General features: G+C 44.9%; 1 protein-coding gene across 1 annotated transcript; it reads left to right on the top strand.

Annotated features, from left to right (window-relative positions):
- Positions 1–652: 652 nt before the first annotated feature.
- LOC145898189 (uncharacterized) lies at positions 653–17,425 on the top strand. Its single transcript, XM_082986619.1, has 21 exons — positions 653–928; positions 1,270–1,372; positions 3,243–3,431; positions 3,806–3,910; positions 4,823–4,933; positions 4,999–8,645; positions 9,150–9,387; positions 9,741–10,052; positions 10,747–11,000; positions 11,511–11,694; positions 11,987–12,157; positions 12,521–12,744; positions 12,993–13,114; positions 13,407–13,516; positions 13,588–13,715; positions 14,294–14,465; positions 14,654–14,941; positions 15,293–15,595; positions 15,765–16,013; positions 16,348–17,352; positions 17,421–17,425. The coding sequence occupies exons 1-21, from the start codon at positions 653–655 to the stop codon at positions 17,423–17,425; spliced, it is 8,196 nt and encodes a 2,731-aa protein (XP_082842745.1).
- The last annotated feature ends 3,629 nt before the right edge of the window (positions 17,426–21,054 follow it).

Raw genomic sequence — 21,054 nt, 5'->3', positions numbered from 1 at the left:
TGGTCGGCTGAAAAGATCATTTAAACGTGTTATGAAACAAATGTTTAGTCACAGTTCATGTTTTCTAAAGGCGGTTGCAGGGAATGCACCTTTCTAGTGATTGTTGTCACATCATTTTGCGGCAATCTTTTGCGAAATATGGCCTACTTAGGCCAAATGGCTATTCTCATTTCAAGCCGATATTGCAGGCAATCAAAATGCCGCGTGGGGATTTTTCGCAAGTACGTCTTCTGATCATGTGAATCATAAGCTCGAAGCCCGGCAAATCAAGTTCCTGTTGACGTGATGTAACACGAAGTAAATTTGGAGAAAGCAAGCGAGCGAGCACTCTTTTTTTTGCGGGTTCCCCCTGCGGCGCAGCGCCCCTGATCGCCATAATGGGCCGGGGCATGCGGCAGAGCAGAACCTATGTGTTTCGATCAGTTTCGATAGTCTAGAGGGAGTAACAGTCAGCTTCTCGCAAGTTACAAAACCTGAATAAAAATGTGCAATCAGTTTAAAAATGCAGGTGTTTATGCTGCATTAACGCAATTTATAATATAAAACTCGAGCGAAAATTCGAGTAAATATAAGTTAATTTTTTTACCATTTCAGGTGATATACTTGTCGAATAGAAACCATCAACATCCACAGAAGTGGAATAAAAGTAACAATGAAGTCTTGGCCCCATCACGGTGAGGTGTTGGGCGTCACGGCAATTTTATTATCGATAATAGTGGCAACGGCGGAGTCCGCAGACGGATCAAACGGCAATATCGTTTGCGATGACGGCCCCCTGCAGCAAAACACGATCAACGAAGGACAGCGATGTCGCTTTGCAGAATCCGCTCCTGCAGTTGTGCAAATGGACGCGCTTTTTGTGGAAGGAATCTTGGAAGTTGACGAGGCATTTTCGGGCTCTTCTCCACCGCCTGTTCGCGTAATCCAGGTTTGTAGATTTTGCATATATGCGAGGCGCCATTTGTTTAGACGAAAAGTCGACCTTTTCAAAAACCAACCACGCGTCTCCAAGCGTAGCAGAGCACATATATCCAAAATGCTTCCAAACGTGACTACAACACAAACATTAGCTCGCCTTTCCGTAATAAACATAATTACCACAGCGTTGGTGTATTTTCCATCTTCGAGGTCTAAGTAATTAATTAGGCAAAAAAATGTTACAAATAAACTTTAACCTGGAAATAATTGAGTCTGCGTGGAGTGTTGTAGATTATAGTTCATTACGGTAACAGTTACAAAAATGTTGTTCCTTATCCTTCTGTTGCGTAGGTTGTGACCTATTTTAACGTGTCTTCACGAGGTCACGTGACTGCGGATGGTCGTGGATACAGCGACGGAGGTCCAGGAACTGGAACAGCACTCGGCTCCGGAGGTGCATATACCGTTAATTTCTTGTATCTTCGTGAAAATCGTACCTTTTGCGCCATCAACATAAGAACACAAATTTGCGTTTTTTGCGTCTGTTGTCGGGTTTAAAATACCACGTGACAGTTAAACAGTTATAAACGTTCCCTTAATTTGTACTGTCGGTATACACAAATTTCGATTTTTCAGTACTTTTATTGCAACAGGTACTTGGCATGGAGTGATAAATGCTCGTTCTAAACTTTTTAATATGCCCAAGGCTTCGTAGATTGCCGAAACTTTCGCTTGCACGCGGTTTGCAGACTTTCCTTTGCCCGGCACTTAAGCGCTTAACAGCCGCTTTGACTTGGATAAGTGTACTTGTGCTTTGTCTTGAGCGCTGTGCGGACCCTTCTCTTTGTTTGTTTTTTGAAGGCCCTTACGGAGTTACCGCGAACCCTGTCGAGTGCCCATTCTGTGGTGGACACGAGTGGCGGTTAAAGTAGACCGGCATATCTTATTTTTCGTCTTTTCGTTTGTGCGCATGCGCCAATCACGTAGCATCAAGTGGGACAGGCCATTGTCAGGCGCGTGTGGAGACCATTAATCCGCGTCCGCCTCAAACCGGTTTGCTTCGAGCAACGTCTGCCACAAAGCCGTTGTAAACAAGCGTTCGGTGACTAATCAAAGGCCTTCCTTCCTGGAGTTTTGAACGGTTTTATGATTCTGCAAAGAGAAAGCGTTATGGGGAAATTTAAATACAAGAGTGTGTTTACCCGCCGTGTCGGTCGAATAAACAAAAGCGGGTGTAATAAATCCAGAAAAAATCATCGAATAATTAACTGGTGAGATGCTGCTGGTAGGCACACTGACAACCGCATGACCGCACGTCCACATCGCTGCCTGGAATGTCCCCACGCTCAAACAACTTTCGCCACGCCACTTTTTTAAGCGTTCGTTTATCATGCATGTAGTTGCGGAAACAAGTCAACCCAGTGTCTCGGGAGACTTGCTTCAGTTTTAGCCGTGTCCAAAACCAATATATGCGGCTTTGTGTGTGCGTGACTATGTGCGTTTTTGGGTGTTTTGACATGCTGAGTAAATTTCATGAAGAGTTTTTTGGCGTATGTGACTTACCTATGAATTGAAGCAAGTTATATGCAAACACGACGTTGCGATGAACAAACGCATGAGTGACACGTGGTCTGAAAACAGGATTTCCACGTTGGCCTGTATTTGTTGTAACTTCTGGTACATAGGGCCAACTCTTCCAAATTTCCACACAGCAAAATAACTTGTTTTGATTCGAAAAATCCACCGTATGCGTTGGATTTACGTATGTGCCGACGCACGAACACCGGCGTCCCCATTTCCAACAATTGATTCACATCCTTAGTCGGACTTTCGTAATTAAATGGCGGTGTTTGTGCAAGTTTTTGAATCGTTTATAGCTTTCACACGAAGGTCAGTTTAACGGGGTCGCCAGAAAAAGAACAATTCGGAAGTAGTTTGAGGTTCATTAGGTCGTGTTGATCGCCCTTTCTGTGTCCTAAATAACTTGTTTATGAGCCGGCATTGCGACGAATAGACTCTGAGTGGGGGCGTGGGAATTTTCTACCGCCTTTCGTAAACTATTTGTTTCGATCGCAAGATTATTCAGTTTTCGACGCAACAAAATCCTTTTACGCATGGGAATTTGTTTCTTGGCTGCCAGTGGTTCCAAATACGTAAGTTTGTTGTTGTTGGCTTTACATACTTTTCTTCACCTGAAGATTGCTTGCAATTATACCATGCCTTTTCAAATAGCCCGAACTGCGCCCTTAGTAAGTAATCAACGTAACCTCTGCCGATTATAATTATGTGACAACATTGACAAGCAAATCCCTATTGTTATTCAGGCAGTCATGGAGGAAGAGGCGGAAGAAGTTCCATGAGCTGGTTGCAAAGCACCGAAGCTGTACCGTACGGAAGCACCCGTTTCCCTATTCTCCACGGAAGTGAAGGAGGAGGAAGCGGAGGCGGGAGCGGAGGTGGAGTCTTTCACGTCCGGGCAGGAAAAGCCATTCGTATCGACGGTCTTTTTTCAGGTAAGCGTTGTTACGGGCAACATATTTTTAATGTTAAAAGAGAAACTTGATCTTCTGTTCAACAATATTGACGCTCGATCTTTGAAGACAACATAAGCCAGCCGCATATTTAATGAAAATTCCTGCCGCCTGCTCTCGACTTCCGTGTCCTTGACAAATTTTCGGCATAAGTGTCCTTAAACAGGCAGTGAACCTCACATGTGCACATCCTCAAAGTGCTTCTAGCGGGCCTGGCGCCCTTTAAAGAACTCCCTAAATCATTTATAACGGCCCGCGAAGGGATCAGAGAGGTTTTGGAGTCCTGTCAATCAGTACTGAAACCGCGACTTGAGTCGCTAAACCATCGCCTTGTTTACCTTAATTTCTTTTTTTAGCTGAGGGAACAACAGCAGCAACCGCCAACAGCGGAGGGGGTGCAGGTGGAAGCATTCGTCTGGAATCCAAAGTTTGTACAGGAGCGGGACGATTGTCCGTTGCAGGTTGGCATGTTTTTAATGTTTACATATAGACCATACATTTGTTTACCGTTCCCGAAATTGCAAAAATCCTTCAAACCACAAAGTGGAAGATGGTTATTAACTGCGAAATTTGTTCCCACTTCAACACGCCCTAGACGTTGTCCAAAATATCAAAGTCTTGCTAATATATGTGTACGATGTAGTGGAAATTGCAGCATATATATTTAAAGCTTCGACCAGTTAAAGTACCGAAGTTACGTGTCTTCTATGACGTACGTATTCTGTCAGTTGCTGCGAGGAAGTAAAAACTCATAACAAAGGATATCCGCGTTCATTGGCGAGACGTGCGATTTCGCATTGTCAACAACTCATGACTTGATGATATAACGTGACTCATGTTTTTTTTCTCCTGCGCAATAAAATCGTGTTACGTCAGACCTTCACCGGTAAACATCGCAACAAATTGTTTTTCAGTCTGTGCACCTTTTGGTGCGCATTAGCTGAATAATTTGTTTGAGGAAACTCCCGTAAAATAAACGATTCATCTTCGTAGTTCGGCCTGAATATTTGTAAGGTGCCAAAACTTAGTGATTACCTAATCCACAAAAAAAATCAGTGCGGCTGTGATATTTTATATGAGCTGGTTTGCTTGTAGCCTGCAAGATTTCTAATTAACTCTCTACAAATCTGTTAAAATTGTTCTCATCGACTTTTGCAAACTATACAGAAAGCATGCGTCTCCAACTGAAGAAAAAAATCGCAAATTATGGTCAATTGTGCGCGTAATCCGGATACAAGCTTTAGCAACAGCAACTGAGTTTGTTTTCACAAGCTTTAAACTCTTTCGTCTTTTTAATTGCTCTGCTTTTTATTTCTTATTGCTCTACACCTATTTGAGTGGTCATAAAATTATACGCAAGGAATTCTGTACAGGCGGAAATGCTATTGGCATGGGCGGTGGCGGTGCTGGCGGAAGAATCGCTCTCGACTGCGAGAAAAATGAGTACACCGGGCACTTGTTCACTCACGGAGGATACGTTGAAGGTTTTTATTAGACAACTGCGCTTACAATATTTCACTAAATAACGAGATTAATATCATATTTTCAGGGGACAAAACATGTCCGACAACCAACTCAATGACCAACATCAACACCCTGCGTGGGAGCATGCAGTTTTCCACCAACAACGGTTTCCTCACTCAAATGCAGTCGACCTTCCACAGTTCACAGCGCGATCGTGAATGGAGCGTCACGAACTGCAACGATCCAGAGATTGGATCGTTGTCCTGTAAAACTACTGGCTACGTCAACGGATATAGGAACACTTTTGATTTCGATTGTGCAAAGACATACGGTCCGCAATACGCACTGAGCGGCATGGAAAGCACATATTCCACCACCTACTACGACAGGAGATGGAAATTTACATGTTGTAGGTTACCAGGCAACAAGATGCTTTCTAATTGCAGACGCACCTCTGCAACTTCCTACACTTCAAGTCTGACCTGGCGTGCGTCGGATTCAACTCAGGATAACACGGTAGTGGCAACAGGCATGTCTTCGACTTTTAGCACTTCGTACTACGACCGCTCTTGGCGGGTTCGCTACTGTCAAGTCGTCGGAGATCAGCTGTCTATTAGCAGTATGACCGACTCCCCAAACACCAACAATGCATGGCGAGGAAATTTGACCAACAACGGGAACATATGGCAACCTGGCAATGCTCAAAACAAACGACTGACATTCACTTTTGCCAACGGCCCAAAGTACGTCACTGGTGTAAGCACTCGTGGTAGCGGCAACTATTACGTGCGCGAGTATGAACTCGAATTTAATCTCGACGCCAAAAGCACGGAAGCCGGCCAAGAGACCAACAGCGGTGGCATTTACGTCTACAAGCGTTTCCGAAGCGTGGTGACCGGCCATCAATTCAGTGCAAACACAAATGGCGACGACTTGGTTTACAATGAACTTCCTTATCCCATCCTCGCACGCAGTATCAGCATTAAACCGACGGTTTGGGCTTCGGGTATAGGCTTAGCTGCGGCGATTCATGGTTATTCGCCCGGGTTAGCGGTGGAAAATCAGCTTCAAACTCGACCAGGAGGAATCTGCATGCAAGACTCAGGCTCCAGCTTTGGTAAAGGCGAGCACGGGGGACCAGGTGTTGCCTTTACTATCGACCACTTGAGCGCTAACCTCTACGTAGACAACATGGGCTTTATGCCAACGATACCAATGAAACGGATCAGTACAGGTTCTCCGTGCGACGTTTACGCCACCGAAGAATCTGGGGGCGTCGCTTGGGTGTTGGACGACCCCCTTTCCACTGATGACCCCCCTGCTTGGTCGGACACGTCTGAGCTTTCAACTCTCAACAAGCTGAGTTTAATCAAAGCATCTGTCGGGGGACAACTTGTTATAAAACCACCGTCATCCGGTTCGTTGCAAATCGAAGTCGACGAAGCTCTTGGAGATGATTCCAGCGCAATTCACGTGGTCGACGGAAGTCGCTTTATCACAGGAGGGCGCATCACGTCATCTATGTTCATCCAGAGCCAAACTGACGCGACTTCGGTTTTGCAGTTAGATGTCGAAGCGAACACAATCGAACGAACCCTTGTTGTACGCGGACAACTTGTTTCATATCAGTCATCGGAACTGGTTTACGGCACAAGAGATGGCTCCACTATGTCAGTGTACAACAGCACCGACAGTGGACCGCAAGTCTTCAACAAACTTACCGTGCAGAATTCGGCACACGTTGTTTTCTATCCAGCGCAGCCGGTGTACACGACATCAAGCGACGATGCAGACGTGGTAACACCTCGTTTCCAAGGGTCTGAATGCGGTGGACAAATCCTACAAATGACGAATAGCTTGTCGACACTGAACGTCTTGCAGGGCGCAACCTTAAGATCGCCGTGTGGGTGCGTATTTGAGGACGAAAGCGACGTAGTGGTGTATGGAACCGTCGAGTGTGGTACGTTGCAGTACAACCCAGCTGATGGCGCGCTGAAAGAGCTCCACATCAACTCCGGAGGAAAGGTGAAGTGGTTTGCCACAACCGACCATCACGCTTTGCGAACGCACGTGGAAATTGACACGAGCGGAGAGCTGGCAATCACCGCTAAGTCCGGAGGCGCGGACGCGGTTTGGCAGGTGGCATCGACTCTAAACGTTTCATGCTACGAGTTTTACATTCGCCACGGAGGTTCCTTCGCCTGGAAGACGCCGGAATCAACAATAAGCAGGGAGCTGTCTATTGCGAGCGAAAACCTCGTGGAAGTTAACGGCTCGCTGTCAGCGGGTGACAATGAAACTCACACGACCTTTGCCCTCGCGCCACCTCTTAACAAGTTTACATTTGGATCTTCTGGAACAGCTATTCTCAGTTTAAAGGATTGGCTCTTGGCGGACGAGATTCTTATTGAAGGTTCTTTGCAGTTCCGCAACCACATCACTATTGCCGGCAAGTACAACGGCCGAGTAAAACAGCTTGAAGTCACAGGCTTGTTGCGCACCGCAGTTGAGCGTTACGGAGAGCAACCCGACATCACCACCATTTACGCCGACTATGTGACCATTAGCGGTGAGTTCAAGACAAGTCGATTCACACCAGGCGACCCAGGCTGGATTTCCCTAAGAGTAACTGGAGGTACCATGGAGTTCGAAACTGCCGATGCCTGTCCACAGCACAATGCAAGCCTTTTCTGTGTCGACCAAGTCACTCTCGACGGACAAGTTACTATCAATGGCATCCTCGAGTTTAAGAGCAGGTCGACCAGTGCCAATAACAGGGCTGATTACTTTGTGGTAGGTTCTAACGGCGTGGTGAAATTCTTGCCGCCCGAAAACGTCACAGCATGCACAGTTGACTTCTTTAAAATAAACGCAGTGGATGTTACTGTCAGTGGCCTTTTTGAGGCTTCCACGTTGGATATCGGGGTAGCATGGGACACTTTGACCGTACATGAGGGAGGCACTTTTAGAATGACGCCACAGACTGTGTATAAGATTGACAAAGTGATTGTGAACGGAAACTGGATCATTCCCACTCCCATCATCTTGCGAGGAAGCAAAACCTCACTCACCGCCAACTTGAACATTGGCCCGAACGGCTTGTTGTCGGTGGACGACACTTACTCTTCGCAATCTCCCGACAAATGGGTTCGCGAGTCAGTATTTAACGTTCACGAAGTGGTAGTAAATGGAACTTTCCGCGGCGGTATGTTCTCAACAGCATTGGTCGAACAATCAGAAGAGGACAGGGGAGACAACTTGACATCCACAGGAAAAGACGTCAACCAGAATGGCTTCGACGAACTGCACATTGGGTACGGCGGCAGCTTCTGGTTCAGACTGTCTCCAGCCACGGAGGGCAACTTCTTTCTGGACGTGCTGACTGTCAACGGCAGTCTCATGATATTCGACAACGTGGCGATCACTGGAAAAGCGAAGGACGTGGTCAAAAACATTTACGTCGCCGAATACGGAAACTTTACTTTGGGGGCACTGCCAGGGCGCCCGGAGAACGCCAGTCTGGGCCACAACACTATTTACACGAAAATATTCGAGGTCTACGGAGGATTCTTTAACAGCACAGACATTCCACTTTTCCTCAAATGGGGTTGGTCCGATCTTTGGGTTCGTAAGGGCGGTAGGGCATTAATTCTACCCTTCAGAATTGACGAAGAACCTGAGCGTGGAAATTTCCCTGTCAACTACATTGAAGTGGATGGAAGCAACAGTTTGGTAGGCTTGTTTTTGTACCACGGTTAAAGCCATACTGACTGCATTACTGTTACCACTTTGCATTTAGAGGGCACAAATTGAAAGTGCTTTATCGGTACATATTACTTAGGGTCGAACCAAACATCATTTTCCGGTAAACCTTGCGACTCGTAGTCATAAAACACTGAGTCCGTTGTGCTGACGAACGAATGTTAACCAACCTGATTACTTCCCAACCAACTTTTGACCTCCTGGAAGTTTTTAAAGGCCCGTAACACCCACTTCTCACATAATAAAAACGAGAAATAAAACGAGAAAAACAAACACTTACGCAAAACGCTATTGTTCAACCCGCGTGATAAGAGTTCATAAATTGTGAAGAAGGTTGTTAACCTTCTGGTCCACCTTGGTCGTGTTTGCCGTAAAATCTTTTGAACGAGTTTAATAGCCCTTGTTACCACAATGTTTTAATTGTTTTAGGAGCTTAATGGCCATTTCCGTCTCCTAAAACTTATTTTTTCGCAGGTGCGATTCTATGATCATGTGCATCTGAAAGGACGTAACCGAACAGCTATTGTGAAAACCACCATATCTAACGGTGGGCAACTCTACATCCCGCGGGACACGAGTGACACTTGCACAGCAAACAATACATGTGACTACTCGAAATTTTACTCGGAGACTGTGGAAATAGTTGCTGGACGACTCGACACCGGTTATCTGGACAACGGCGCCGGATGGCAGACTATGACGGCAAACCAAGGTGCCGTTGTGACAATTATGTCGACAGCGCAAGTCAGCCATGTACTGAGATTCCACATGTTCCGTGTGCTTGGTGAGTTTTGCAAAAAAAATACCAAATTTACTCTGACCATAATTCTCCACTAATACGCAACATATCCTTCACACCAGTAACTAAATTCAGTAACCGAGGTGACTTTCGAAAATGGCCTTAAAATTTATGTTTGAACTATCTTGTTTGGACAGCTACGTGGGCAAAATATTAAAGAATAAAAATTAATCAAACCCAAGCGAGTCGATGCTTATTAACAAAAAAGTGTTTAAAAGTCACCAGATACTATCCGTACTAACCCGCATTCAATGTCTTCGCGGCAGGTTCATCGACATTCGAGATTCGTAACTGGGCCGACCTCCGTGGCGCCACCAATCAGAAAATCGAACTAATCGAGGTCAGCGCCGGTTCCACTTTCAAACTCGACTCCTACGATTTGTCCGATTCAAAGCAAAAGACCGGAGGCGTTTGTCCAATGCATTGTGGCACTCCCAGCTTATTGGACGTCGTAAGGATAACCATTTCTGGATTGGTCCGAGCACCAGCTATCGTTGCCGATGCCTTCATGGCCTCCATTTACAGTACAGGAGTCATTGATTTGAATTACGGAGGACAAGTCGCTGGTTGTGGAGATGGTATGTATTGGTTACTTACGTTGCTACATTAAGGCAGTAATCTTAATTCTGCTGCACCAGAGTTGCCAGTTGGTCAAAACAAATGACGTCCAAAAACACATTTTACTGTTGTATGTTTTCAAGCAAACTATCAAAAAAAAAGCCGAAAACATTTCTTTGTGCAAAAGCTGTGAGAGCAGGCGAATACACAGCTGTGTACAAACCGTTTCGATAATCCCGCCAAGCACGAACACGGTTGGTTTATAATATACTGCATCCAAGCAGAAAATTTTACAAACGGCCTAATGTTCGCTTTGCGGCCAAACTTTTTTTTCGCAGACCAAGCCAATTTCTAAAATATGGCCCAACAGCAACCCTGTCTTCCTCAATACAACACTCAATAAAATGTGGCCGGATATACGTAACAATTAACAATCAGCTAAGCTAAACAAAGAGAACAATCACATATATAATCCTGTCTGTCCATTCAATGAACAATTGGCAAGGCAGCTGTTAAACTTTTGTCAGTGAAAACGTTTGTTTGGATATGGGTTTTGAAAGTTGAATTATATTTTGTGTAAATGCTCAGTAGATATGATGTACAGAGAGGCTAATAAAGACAATGACGTAAGTTTATACCCAAAAGCTAGTACGTTATGTTTCCTTAGCTAATGAAAACATAGCAGTATGTTGAAACGCATTGAAATGATTTTAGGCGGAGGTCCATCTTATAGCTCTGGCGCTCCCGGAGCAAGTCACGGTGGAAGGGGAGGTCGCTACGTCCACAACAGTGCTCCGTTGCCACGACAACCAACTGGCAGCGTTTATGCCATTGGTCGTTGCGGCAGCGGCGGCGGAAGCGCTACTACTTCAAGTTACGGTGGCCGAGGTGGAGGAAGACTGGAGCTGAACGTTACCAATCTCGTCACCCTTTTCGGTACCATTCGAGTCAACGGGTTGAATGCACCGGTAATTTGTTTTCATCTTGCGAATATATATATAGAGAGAGAGGCGTCGTTTTGTACAAACATTGGAAACGCGCTTTGGAATGTGTGCTTAGTCTCGTAAGACTAGAAGCTATACTAACAAGATATTGTAGTTACTCAGTGGCGATAAGTTTAAAATAAATACACGCATCAAGTATACTTTTTACCGGTTGAATGCTTTTTTACTTGGGATTTTCCTTCCTATCATGGAGTCCTTGAGTCATAAAGTTCGTACTCGGGCAAAAGCTTAAACGTCTTTGGTTGCTATTCGTTCAATTATTGCGAGTTATCGCCCAATGTCGTTAGGTTTGTAGTTGGGTCTTGTTTCGCCCAACCAGTTCAAACAAACAAAACCTGTGCAGGTACGAGGCAATATGCGACCCTTCGTTGCTCAGTGTGCTGTATTAACCATGTCAACTCTAATCCTTGTTTCTGGTCTATTGGAGTAGGCGAATATAGCCTGTACTAAACCTTATCATTAATTCAAACACAGGGATCGCATTCTGGTGGCGGCAGCGGAGGTTCGGTATGGATCAAGGCGTACGAGTTGACAGGGTCGGGAATAATTCAGACCAGAGGCGGAAATGGTCACTCGAACGGCGGTGGAGGCTCCGGTGGTCGAATAACAATTTACGCGGATGTCGGAAACTTCAGAACGGGACACATCAGCAATAAAGGTTAGAAAAACTTATGTCGGCTGAATATCCCAGCGTTCTCGTAAAACTGTGTGTTGTGTGTCTCCTCCCACAACACTATGTGTTCCAAGTCCTTTGCATTGTCAATTTGCACAGAACGTCGAACTATTATTTCGTTGTGAGAATAACGGCCACATTGGTACCTGATTACTATCAGTAACTTTGGGCAGCAACGAATTGGAAAATCATCAATATTACCTCGTACCTCTTACTGTATTCGCTTTTATACCTCTTTCGAAATACTGGCTCACAATCCATCCCATGTCTTCGGCAGGCGGAGCAGCCGGAAACGGCAACAGTGAGCCGGGTGCTGCTGGAACCACTTACCTGGAGACGGCTAATGCACGCGTACTGCGGGTCGACAACGAATGCCAGAAACCTGTTGTTACCATTCCAAGCAGCACGAGGGCAAACGAAGAGAACTTCTATGCTTTCTACAATACCGGCAAGTCCCTTCATTATTGGATATTAGTGAATGCATTGCCCAAAAATCACTCATTGAATATGCGTTTGGTTAAACATGGCAACAACATTTGCGCTGATGGTTCCACCTGCATTAGAAGCATATAGTCTTGGCCTACATATACACTCGTCCGTTCAACAACTACAGGGCCAATGATTAAAAAAATGTTTTTAAAGTCTGTTTTAAGTAAAAAACAATTAAACCAACAACTTCATTGAAACTCATCACAGTTAAATAAAAACCATTCTTTTAGTCCTATTCGCAGTTGTTTACCGTTATCAGTAGACATTTGTAGGACACATACACTTTATGTTTAACAATGTCATATCGCATATATATATATAGGTGCTGTCACAATCCTGGAACACAAACCCGATGGCAGCCATCACGACTTTACTCTTATTGAGGTGTACGGAGGCTCCCACCTTACAACGGAGGATGTCGTTGTACCTGCCGGGAGTAACCAGACCGCACCTGACCTCAAGACAGCTGTTCTCACTGCTGATCTGGTTGGAGATGACACAGCGTTTCTCCACATCCCGCCCTACGTGAAAGTACACTGGAAAAAGGCAAGATGGGGATTAAGTTTGGGAAAGGGGTTAAATGTGCAGGTGGTGAAAATGTTAAGAATCGCATTTGTTTTGGAGACTCCGCAACCAGCAAATATAGCAACAGGAAGCTTTTTACCATATTACAAATATATTTTAAATCTGGATTGCTTTTTGTTCAGAAATACGCGAGGTCTTCTTGCTTCTGCTCTATCCAAAATCGATAAACGTGTTTATGAAAAATTCAATCTAAATACATCATGTTGTAGGTTGAGAAATACAGCTTTTCCAACATGACGGTTATGCCCGTGATATACGAGGAAGGTCTATTTAAACTTCCGACAGCGACAGTCGAGTTTCGGACAGCCTTCCATGAATACGTTTACAACAGGTTAGTCACATTAATTACCACTTTACTTCAAAACCCTCATCTGTTTAAAAATGTGTAATTAATCTCATTATTGTATTTCCTTGGTTAAATATGAATATATATATATATCTTGTAACATGCTTTTCAAAACGTGGATGTGAAACGTGATAATTTAATTTATGGGAAATAACTGGAATTAAAAACAAAAATACACTACTTCTTCTCCCAGTTGGATATTGCACTTGACAAACTTATCTTTGGCATAAATGTTGTGTTGTTTACGAACAAACTATAAATGGACACGCTTTTTCAGTAAATCCTGTGCCCAATCCTTCCTCACCGGTATCCCAGCGAGCGGAACTCGAAAATTTCCGATCTGGGGAACGCTCGATTCATACGACACTCATCTGCTCGTCGGGTCATGTAAGTTATTGCTTTCATCACATGGCACTTGAGTGTTTTGAGAATACGCTTATCCCAAATGTCGTTATTAGACGCCACGCTCAGTTATCAACTGCCTCACATTCGTTCGATCAAGGCCGTTGGTGTAACCGTTCAGAACAAGGGGCATTTAGAGCTGAACAGCTTCGATGGCTTGGAGAGTGACCAATGGGTGCTAAAGGTCGGAAATCGTCATAGATTGTTGGCTAAATTACCATTTATTTTTTTAGCTTGTAAATTTGTACCACATTATTTGTGATTTTGTGTTTGTTAAAAAATATTTCATAAACATTAGCTGTTTCAGTTACTCGTATACCATAATCGAAGTAGAGATGTTTAGCAGTTGAGGGTTGTAATTTCCGGTAAAAAACGTATCGCAAAAACGTTACAACCTAAATTCCAATACTTAAATTTTGCTTCGTACGCGATTGTGCATCACGCTTAAAACCTGCTGTTTTAAACTCGTTGACCTAATATTTGTTTCGTAATACATCGCCATCGTTTCATTGACTTGCGCAATATTGGCTGGACAAAATACGAGGATCGAAAGAAAATAGTCTTTCATCATTGTCATTGCCAAGAAAAAGTTACAACGTTGTTTGCATCAGCGCTTGTTGCGCGTACGAATGAATAGATTAAGAACAATGCGGCGCCTCAACCTGCTTGATGTTGCGACGCAATAATCTCAAAAACGGGTCGCAACAACCCAAAAACGGTTCGCAATTTGCGAATTCAGTCTTCACACGAATTCTGCTTTAGGTGAAAAACGATGACGGCACTGATTACCGAGACGGAAAACTGACCGTTGAAGGAGGTGGAACAATGACTGTTCGTTCACTTTACCTTCAAGCCCAACATGTTGTCATCGACGCTTACGGTGTACTGACTGCAAATGGCAAAGGAAATGTAAACGGAGCTGGAGTCGGATACGGTAAGTTAAAATGCATAAAACACCCCAAGTGAACGACTTTAGCAATATAGTCGAGTTGGCAGTAACATGGTTTTAATACCAATGAAAAAGCACGAATTTTTCAGTTTGGTGCCGTAAAAAGGTGTGTTGTACCCGGCCATTGTTATTTTCCAGCCATTTACTGTTTTGACAAACATCTTAATTCGCAGCAACCGGAAAAATTGCGGCTGGAGGAAGTTACGGCGGCAAAGGTGGGCGAACTTCCACTTCAGATGCCGCTGCTGGCTTGACGACACCTGCACAAACAGACCCAGTATACGGTTTTATTGCTAAACCAACCTTGTTCGGATCGGGAGGTGTTGGCAATCTTGGCATTAACGGAGCGTCTGGTGGCGTCGGTGGAGGTTTCATTAACATTACTGCAACCGTGTTGACCGTGGAAGGAACAATTAGTGCTGACGGATTTAGTTCCTCTACTGGAAGTGGTGGAAGCGGAGGTAACGTGCACAGAAAACACTTTTACCAAACTTGTATCAAGTCGACTTGAGAAAAATTTGACACAATGAAAATATTACGCTACTGTTGCATATGCCATTTTATAAACACGAATTTGGTGTAAGAGGATTGGTGTCAAAAAAGATAAGAATACTCAAAAGCAAGTGGCAGATAAGAAATTAAGCACTAAAAACATTTCCGGTTTTGCTTCTATCACACCATTTATGTAATTTGTAGACATTGTATAACACTTACGCGGTTTGCCTGTTTACTTTTGTTAATCGAGTCAAATATCACGTTAACGTTTTTATGCAAGTACAAATAATCTTAAGTGGACAACAAACTGGTTGCAGGCAGCTTATTCATCACTACTTCATGGTTGGAGGGCCACGGAAAGATTACCAGCGACGGAGGCGCCGGAACATGTCAGGGGCAGTCTACAAATTCACTGACTTGTGGTGGAGGTTCTGGTGGAAGGGTTGCACTTTACTTTGAAAACGACCTTCGTTGGTGGAAAGGAGATTTATGCGGTTTTGGTGGCGCTGGCTCTGTCGGTGCAAGCGTTGGGGCTTATGGAGGTGCCGGAACGGTCCTGTACTGTCAGAAACGTTCCAGTGGCGTCTTAACCAACTGGCTGGATGTGAAAAACCAAAGAGGTCAGATTGGACAAAATAAAAATATATTCTTTGATGTTTTAAATTTGCTTTCTGATTTACTTTGTTATGCTGTAAAGAATGTTGGTTACCTTTGGATTTAACATTTTTGGATATTTATACGATAAAACTTATAGTAATGAAACGATTAACGTTTCTGTTTTACCTGTAGGGTTGCTCTCCAGCACCTCGATCGAAGACGGCCTAACATCCCTGGGCCAAACTGAATCAAGCAACACGACCAACAGTCGGAAACGTCGCAGCGTTGATTCGGAAGGTTTCGCTTTCAATCGTATCTCAGTTAGAAACGGAGCTCGTTTTGCTTTGCGAGGAGATTACGTGAAACTCGATTCCCGTCTGTTGATGTCGGGCGACAGAACAGCTTGGTTTCACGTGCGCTCCGGACAAACCGTCGTCGTCGGTATGTCATATAGCCCGGCCGTTTGGGTTTCGAATATTACCAATATTTACCCTTAGTACTAGTTATTTGTTTGTTTACCGAGATTGTCCGTGATAACCAGTTTGAATAAGTAATTTTTTAACTTATGAGTGCTACTGTTTATAATACAAGGTTAAATGGTATGAGATTACGTCATAAAACGTGACGTTAACTGATAACAAAAATTCAAACTGCAATTAAAGATATTAGCAAAATGCATTGATTCGAAGCGGGTAAATCTATTGGTGTAGCTAGGAAACAATCGTGTGTAGAATTTCTAATCATTCTTAGTAACGCCCCTTATTCCCGCCTTCAGGTGCTTACAGCGACTCAAGTCCATTTCAATACGGAAAATTCCACCGCAAAGAGTGGGGCGAGGTTCAGACCAACGTGTTCGTCCACGAGGGTGGTCACCTGATCCTGTCACCTGAAACATCCTGCCGCGGCGTGAGAATAGTCGTCATGGGAACAGTGTCCCTTCGTGAATTCACCGTGGAAGCAGGTTGCAAATTGCAGCTCGGTCCAACCGGTTCCAGCAAGGTTTTAATACCGTCTGATGCGGCGGACTCTACCAACTATGACACGAACGCGGTGACGGGCACTTACAAATTCCTGTCGCTTAACGTTGGTAACATGGGCGAGGTATCGGCACTACCTGGCGCAAAGGATTTGGAAAACAACTTGACGATTATAGTCTTCGACACCATCCGAGTTTTGGGCGGCGGCTTGGTGCATGCTGTGTCTATCAACGTGAAAACTCACAAGCTGATTGTTGACGATCTAGGTGTTATCACGGGCGACAGCAACTCTATTCCGTGTGACGGCGACGCTCACACCACCAGCACCGCAAATAACGAGGTACTACTGACTGGTTCCGGCAAAAACGGCGCAGGAGCCTCCGGTGCTGGCCACGGGGGTAGGGGTGGCCGCGGAAGTGGCCAATGGCACACAGGTGGTGCATATGGTAGTATGTACGATCCCGAGACCCACGGGTGTGTTGGCGGCAGTGATGGAACGTATTCAGGAGGCCGCGGCGGCGGTAACATTGTCTTCAACATCACCGGAGAGCTGCAGATCGACGGATTGGTCCAGGCTAACGGAGAGAGCGCGAGTCAAGGTTCGTCGGGTGGTGGAAGTGGAGGCAGCATTGTGTTCCACGTGAACAACATGCGAGGTTACGGAGATGTGACGGTCAATGGCGGAAACGGACACACCAGCGGCAGCAAAATCGGTGGCGGTGGAGCTGCAGGAAGAATTGCTGTCTACTTCTTATCCAATAAAACCTACTCAGGCTCGTGGCAGGCTCATGGTGGTACCCCAGGTTCGTACAACTCTGCCACCACCTCTGGATTCGGTGGCCCAGGTACCATGTTCTTTTACCACTTGGAGCATAAGCACACGACCCTGATACTCAACAACAATGGGCATGGACCGGACAAAGACAGTAACTTCATCGAGAACTACGACGATCTAACACAGGACGAATCGCGCGCCTGGTTTTTGCCATCTCACCGCGAACACGTGTTGTCTGGAGACTCTCATGGCTTCCACTTTGACGAGTTGCAGGTTTGGGGAAAAGCACATTTCGCAATCTCCCCAAGAACGAATGAGGAGGAAACTGCGTCTAACGCCACTGGTATAACTTCATTACAATTTGACTTTAGGAAAGCTGTGAAAGACAATATAATTTAAATTCGCCATGTGCTAATTTTTATAAGAAAATGCAAATTTTATATCAGTTTATCACAACATCAAACATAGATTTGTGAATCAACGAATTCTCTCAGCATGTTATCGTAACAGTCTCCGGTATTATCGCGTAATGAGTGCAGCTCTGTTGCTTGATTCTTCGATACTATTTTACATGATTCTACAAAACCATTTGTTCTAATTTCTTCCTTGCTTTGTAGAGAAAGGACCTGAGACAACAATCTACTTCGAACACATGATCGGCGACAGAACTGGAGCGATACACATCGGGCCGAAGCAGAGCTTGGACTTGGAGCGAGCGTTTATCGACCTTCCGTTCAGTGCACATGTTTACAAACGTGGCCACCTAGGTCTGGCCCCTGTAACTCACGTTCACGGCGTCACTATTTGGCTCAGTGGAGCCCTAACCCACGTCCGCAATATCACTGTGCGCCTTGGAGGACGCTTGTGGCTCAATCGCGACGGTGAGATGCGCCAATGTTGATGCGTTCGATATGAATAAGATTCTTGTTAATGCTCTGTGTACTTTAAGCTGATGTATGCATTCTTGTACAGCAAATTTGCTGAAAATATTACAGATAATAGTTAAATATAGATACCTGTGTTGGATCATTTGTTTTTTTACCCAATTTAACAAAACTTTTCCGATTTCCGCTTGATCAAGCAATCTGTGCTCGTAAAAGTTGTAACGTTGTGTCGTGATTAGGTCGCACCGCAAGCAAGTACGACATCGACGACTCGTTCTACCACGCCGAGCTGGACGAAGATGAATTCGCTGGCAAATTCTATTTCGATTGGGTACACGTCCAAGACGAAGGTCTCATACATATGATCAACGATCCTACCAAGGACCCAGGAACCGAATTCAGAATCATCGACCTCACTGTTGACGGTGGTGGCATGGTGGAAGGAACCCATGTATATGTTCACGCTGAAAACATTACAATAGACACTGGAGGCGAAGTGACCACCACTGGACAGGGATACACATTGCAACACGGCGGCCCGTTTTTGCAAAACGGATCACAAAACGTCGGTTACCACGGCATTATCAACCCAGGTAGATAGATTGTCGTATAGTTGTTCATTTTTGGAAAAAAACGAATTTACATTGCGACATCCGAAAGTTACCAGTTGTGCTTTCATACAATTCTTATTCCAAACTTGGTACTTATTTTGTCCATAGAAAAACATCACACATTTATTAAACCTTTTTAGTACCATTTTGGCAAATAAATTATTATATTCAGGTATTGGTTACGCCGCCAGCTCTTACTCTAACGGGGCAACACCTTCCGGTGCCGGCCACGGTGGAAGCGGAGGACATGGTCGCGGAACCGGGGTTCTCAAAACCGGCCAACCGTATGGAGACCTGTACGAACCGGAGGCCTTTGGATCTGTAGGTGGCGGACCTGTTGGAGGAGCAGGAGGTGGACGCATTTGGCTTAACGTCACAAACATGATCCACATCGACGGAGTCCTCTCTGCTAACGGAGCTCCAGCAGGATCTCACAGTTACGGAGGTGGTGGCGGTAGCGGAGGCAGTGTCTGGCTCCACGCTAATGAGATATCAGGTTTCGGGGTGATTGAGTCTAATGGAGGCACAGGCGCTGCTAATGGAAATGGCGGTGGTGGTGCTGGCGGTCGTGTAGCTGTTTACTTCAACAAAAACAGCACATTCAGGTAATCTTGGGCTTCGTCGAATTTTTTTTATAAATTCTAGATTAACACGTAACCATCTTGGAAAATCGCATCTTATTGCAATAAACATATAGGCCACGAAATCCTTTCGCACTTTGCCTTCCATAAGTTGGAATTTTAGTATTTGTTTTACCAAGGCAAAGGTTGTCTGTTGTGCTTACCTTTTATTCAGGAACAAACCCAGACATTATAACTCATTCGTAGTTTGGAAATATCAGTTTGTCCTGAAATAGTTTTTTGCTTCAGTTTGTCCTATTGCCTCATGCATATTACCATCTCTTTCTGCAGTTCATTTACGTACCACGCCCACGGCGGACGCTGTCAGGAGGACAAATCCACTTCTGTTTCTCCAAGATGCGAAGTCGGAGGCCCAGGAACAATCTTCCTCTATCACCAGCTTGAAGACCACACTACCCTCCGAGTTGAGAACGGAGGAACAAGCATCGGAACTCGACGGCTGTTTGCTCTTCCCAGAAGCAAACTTGTGTTGTGGGATAACCTGGAAGAGGACGGAGGCAGAGGATGGATTCTTGCTGCGACCTCAGGAGGACACAAATTTGCAAATTTTGGACACGACTTTCATTTCGATGAATTTCAGGTTGGTTTGTGAAGAGTGTTTCCATCAACAGCTGATATATTTTACGATGTAACTCTTGTGTTGATTGGCAACCAACCTTAATTCAACGTAATTTGGTAATTGTAGTTTGTTCTAACTTGTCTTTAGCTGTAAATTTGTTTCATAAAAAAATGATTCACAGTCGTTCTCTTTCCCATGAAACAGGTCTACGGTGGCGCGCATTTGGCCGTGATGGACCCAGACAAGATTCCCGCCGACCAGTTGTGGCGTTACCAAGTAACCGTTATCACCACCCGGGTTTTGCGCGGTGATGAAAACAGCACTTCCACCGGCACCGGCTCCAACACTCCTGCCCCAGGAGTATCGACTACCGCCGTTGTAACCGCCACTGATTCGGGTTCGCAGTCTGTGCAACCAGTTGCAACCACCCCAAGCACCACTGAAGGAGATGGTGCCACCGATGATGAACTTCCCGGAGAAGTTACCATTCACTTCCGTTTCTTCGTCGGTGACCGGTCTGGTGCGGTTCACGTCGGCGACGAACAGACCATGGATTTGAAACGGGAGGAGATTGATGTTCCTTTCAGTGTTTACGTTTACAGTGGCGGCTATTTGGGCTTGGCCCCGATTACCTTCATCCATGATGTCGAGATTTGGGTCAAGGGCGTCATGGACCACGTGCGCAACGTCACTGTGAGACGAAACGGCACCGCCACGTTGAACTACGAAGGTCGTACTGCCGACACAAGAAAAATTCACGATGGAGGTATAGGGCATGTAGATGAAAAATATACAGTGATGCTATTACATGACTATTTACCTTCTGTGTTATTATTGTTTTATGCAGTTCTGTTTTTTGTAGATATTAATTCCCACAGCGTGACTTATGGAATAAAAAGTCTTCTTTAATTTTCAGCTGTTTGTTTTCATTTTATTCCACTTTGAAGCAACTGTAAAATTTTGAACCATAGCGATTTAACACGAGCAACTTATACGTTGTTTAGGCGTTGCTCTAAATGACAAAGACCCCAAATC

The sequence above is a fragment of the Ascidia mentula genome, chromosome 4, assembly GCF_947561715.1.
Source record: "Ascidia mentula chromosome 4, kaAscMent1.1, whole genome shotgun sequence".
In the NCBI taxonomy this organism is placed as follows: Eukaryota; Metazoa; Chordata; class Ascidiacea; order Phlebobranchia; family Ascidiidae; genus Ascidia; species Ascidia mentula.
Note: the sequence above shows the minus strand (reverse complement) of the source record. Positions and strands in the feature narration are given on the sequence as shown.

Bases quoted from the DNA above. Each gene is read 5' to 3' on its own strand.
- LOC145898189 (XM_082986619.1), top strand. From the start codon at position 653: ATGAAGTCTTGGCCCCATCACGGTGAGGTGTTGGGCGTCACGGCAATT. The intron at 3,432-3,805 runs GTAAGCGTTGTT...TTCTTTTTTTAG, and splicing joins TATCGACGGTCTTTTTTCAG to CTGAGGGAACAACAGCAGCA. The intron at 14,942-15,292 runs GTAACGTGCACA...AACTGGTTGCAG, and splicing joins TGGAAGTGGTGGAAGCGGAG to GCAGCTTATTCATCACTACT.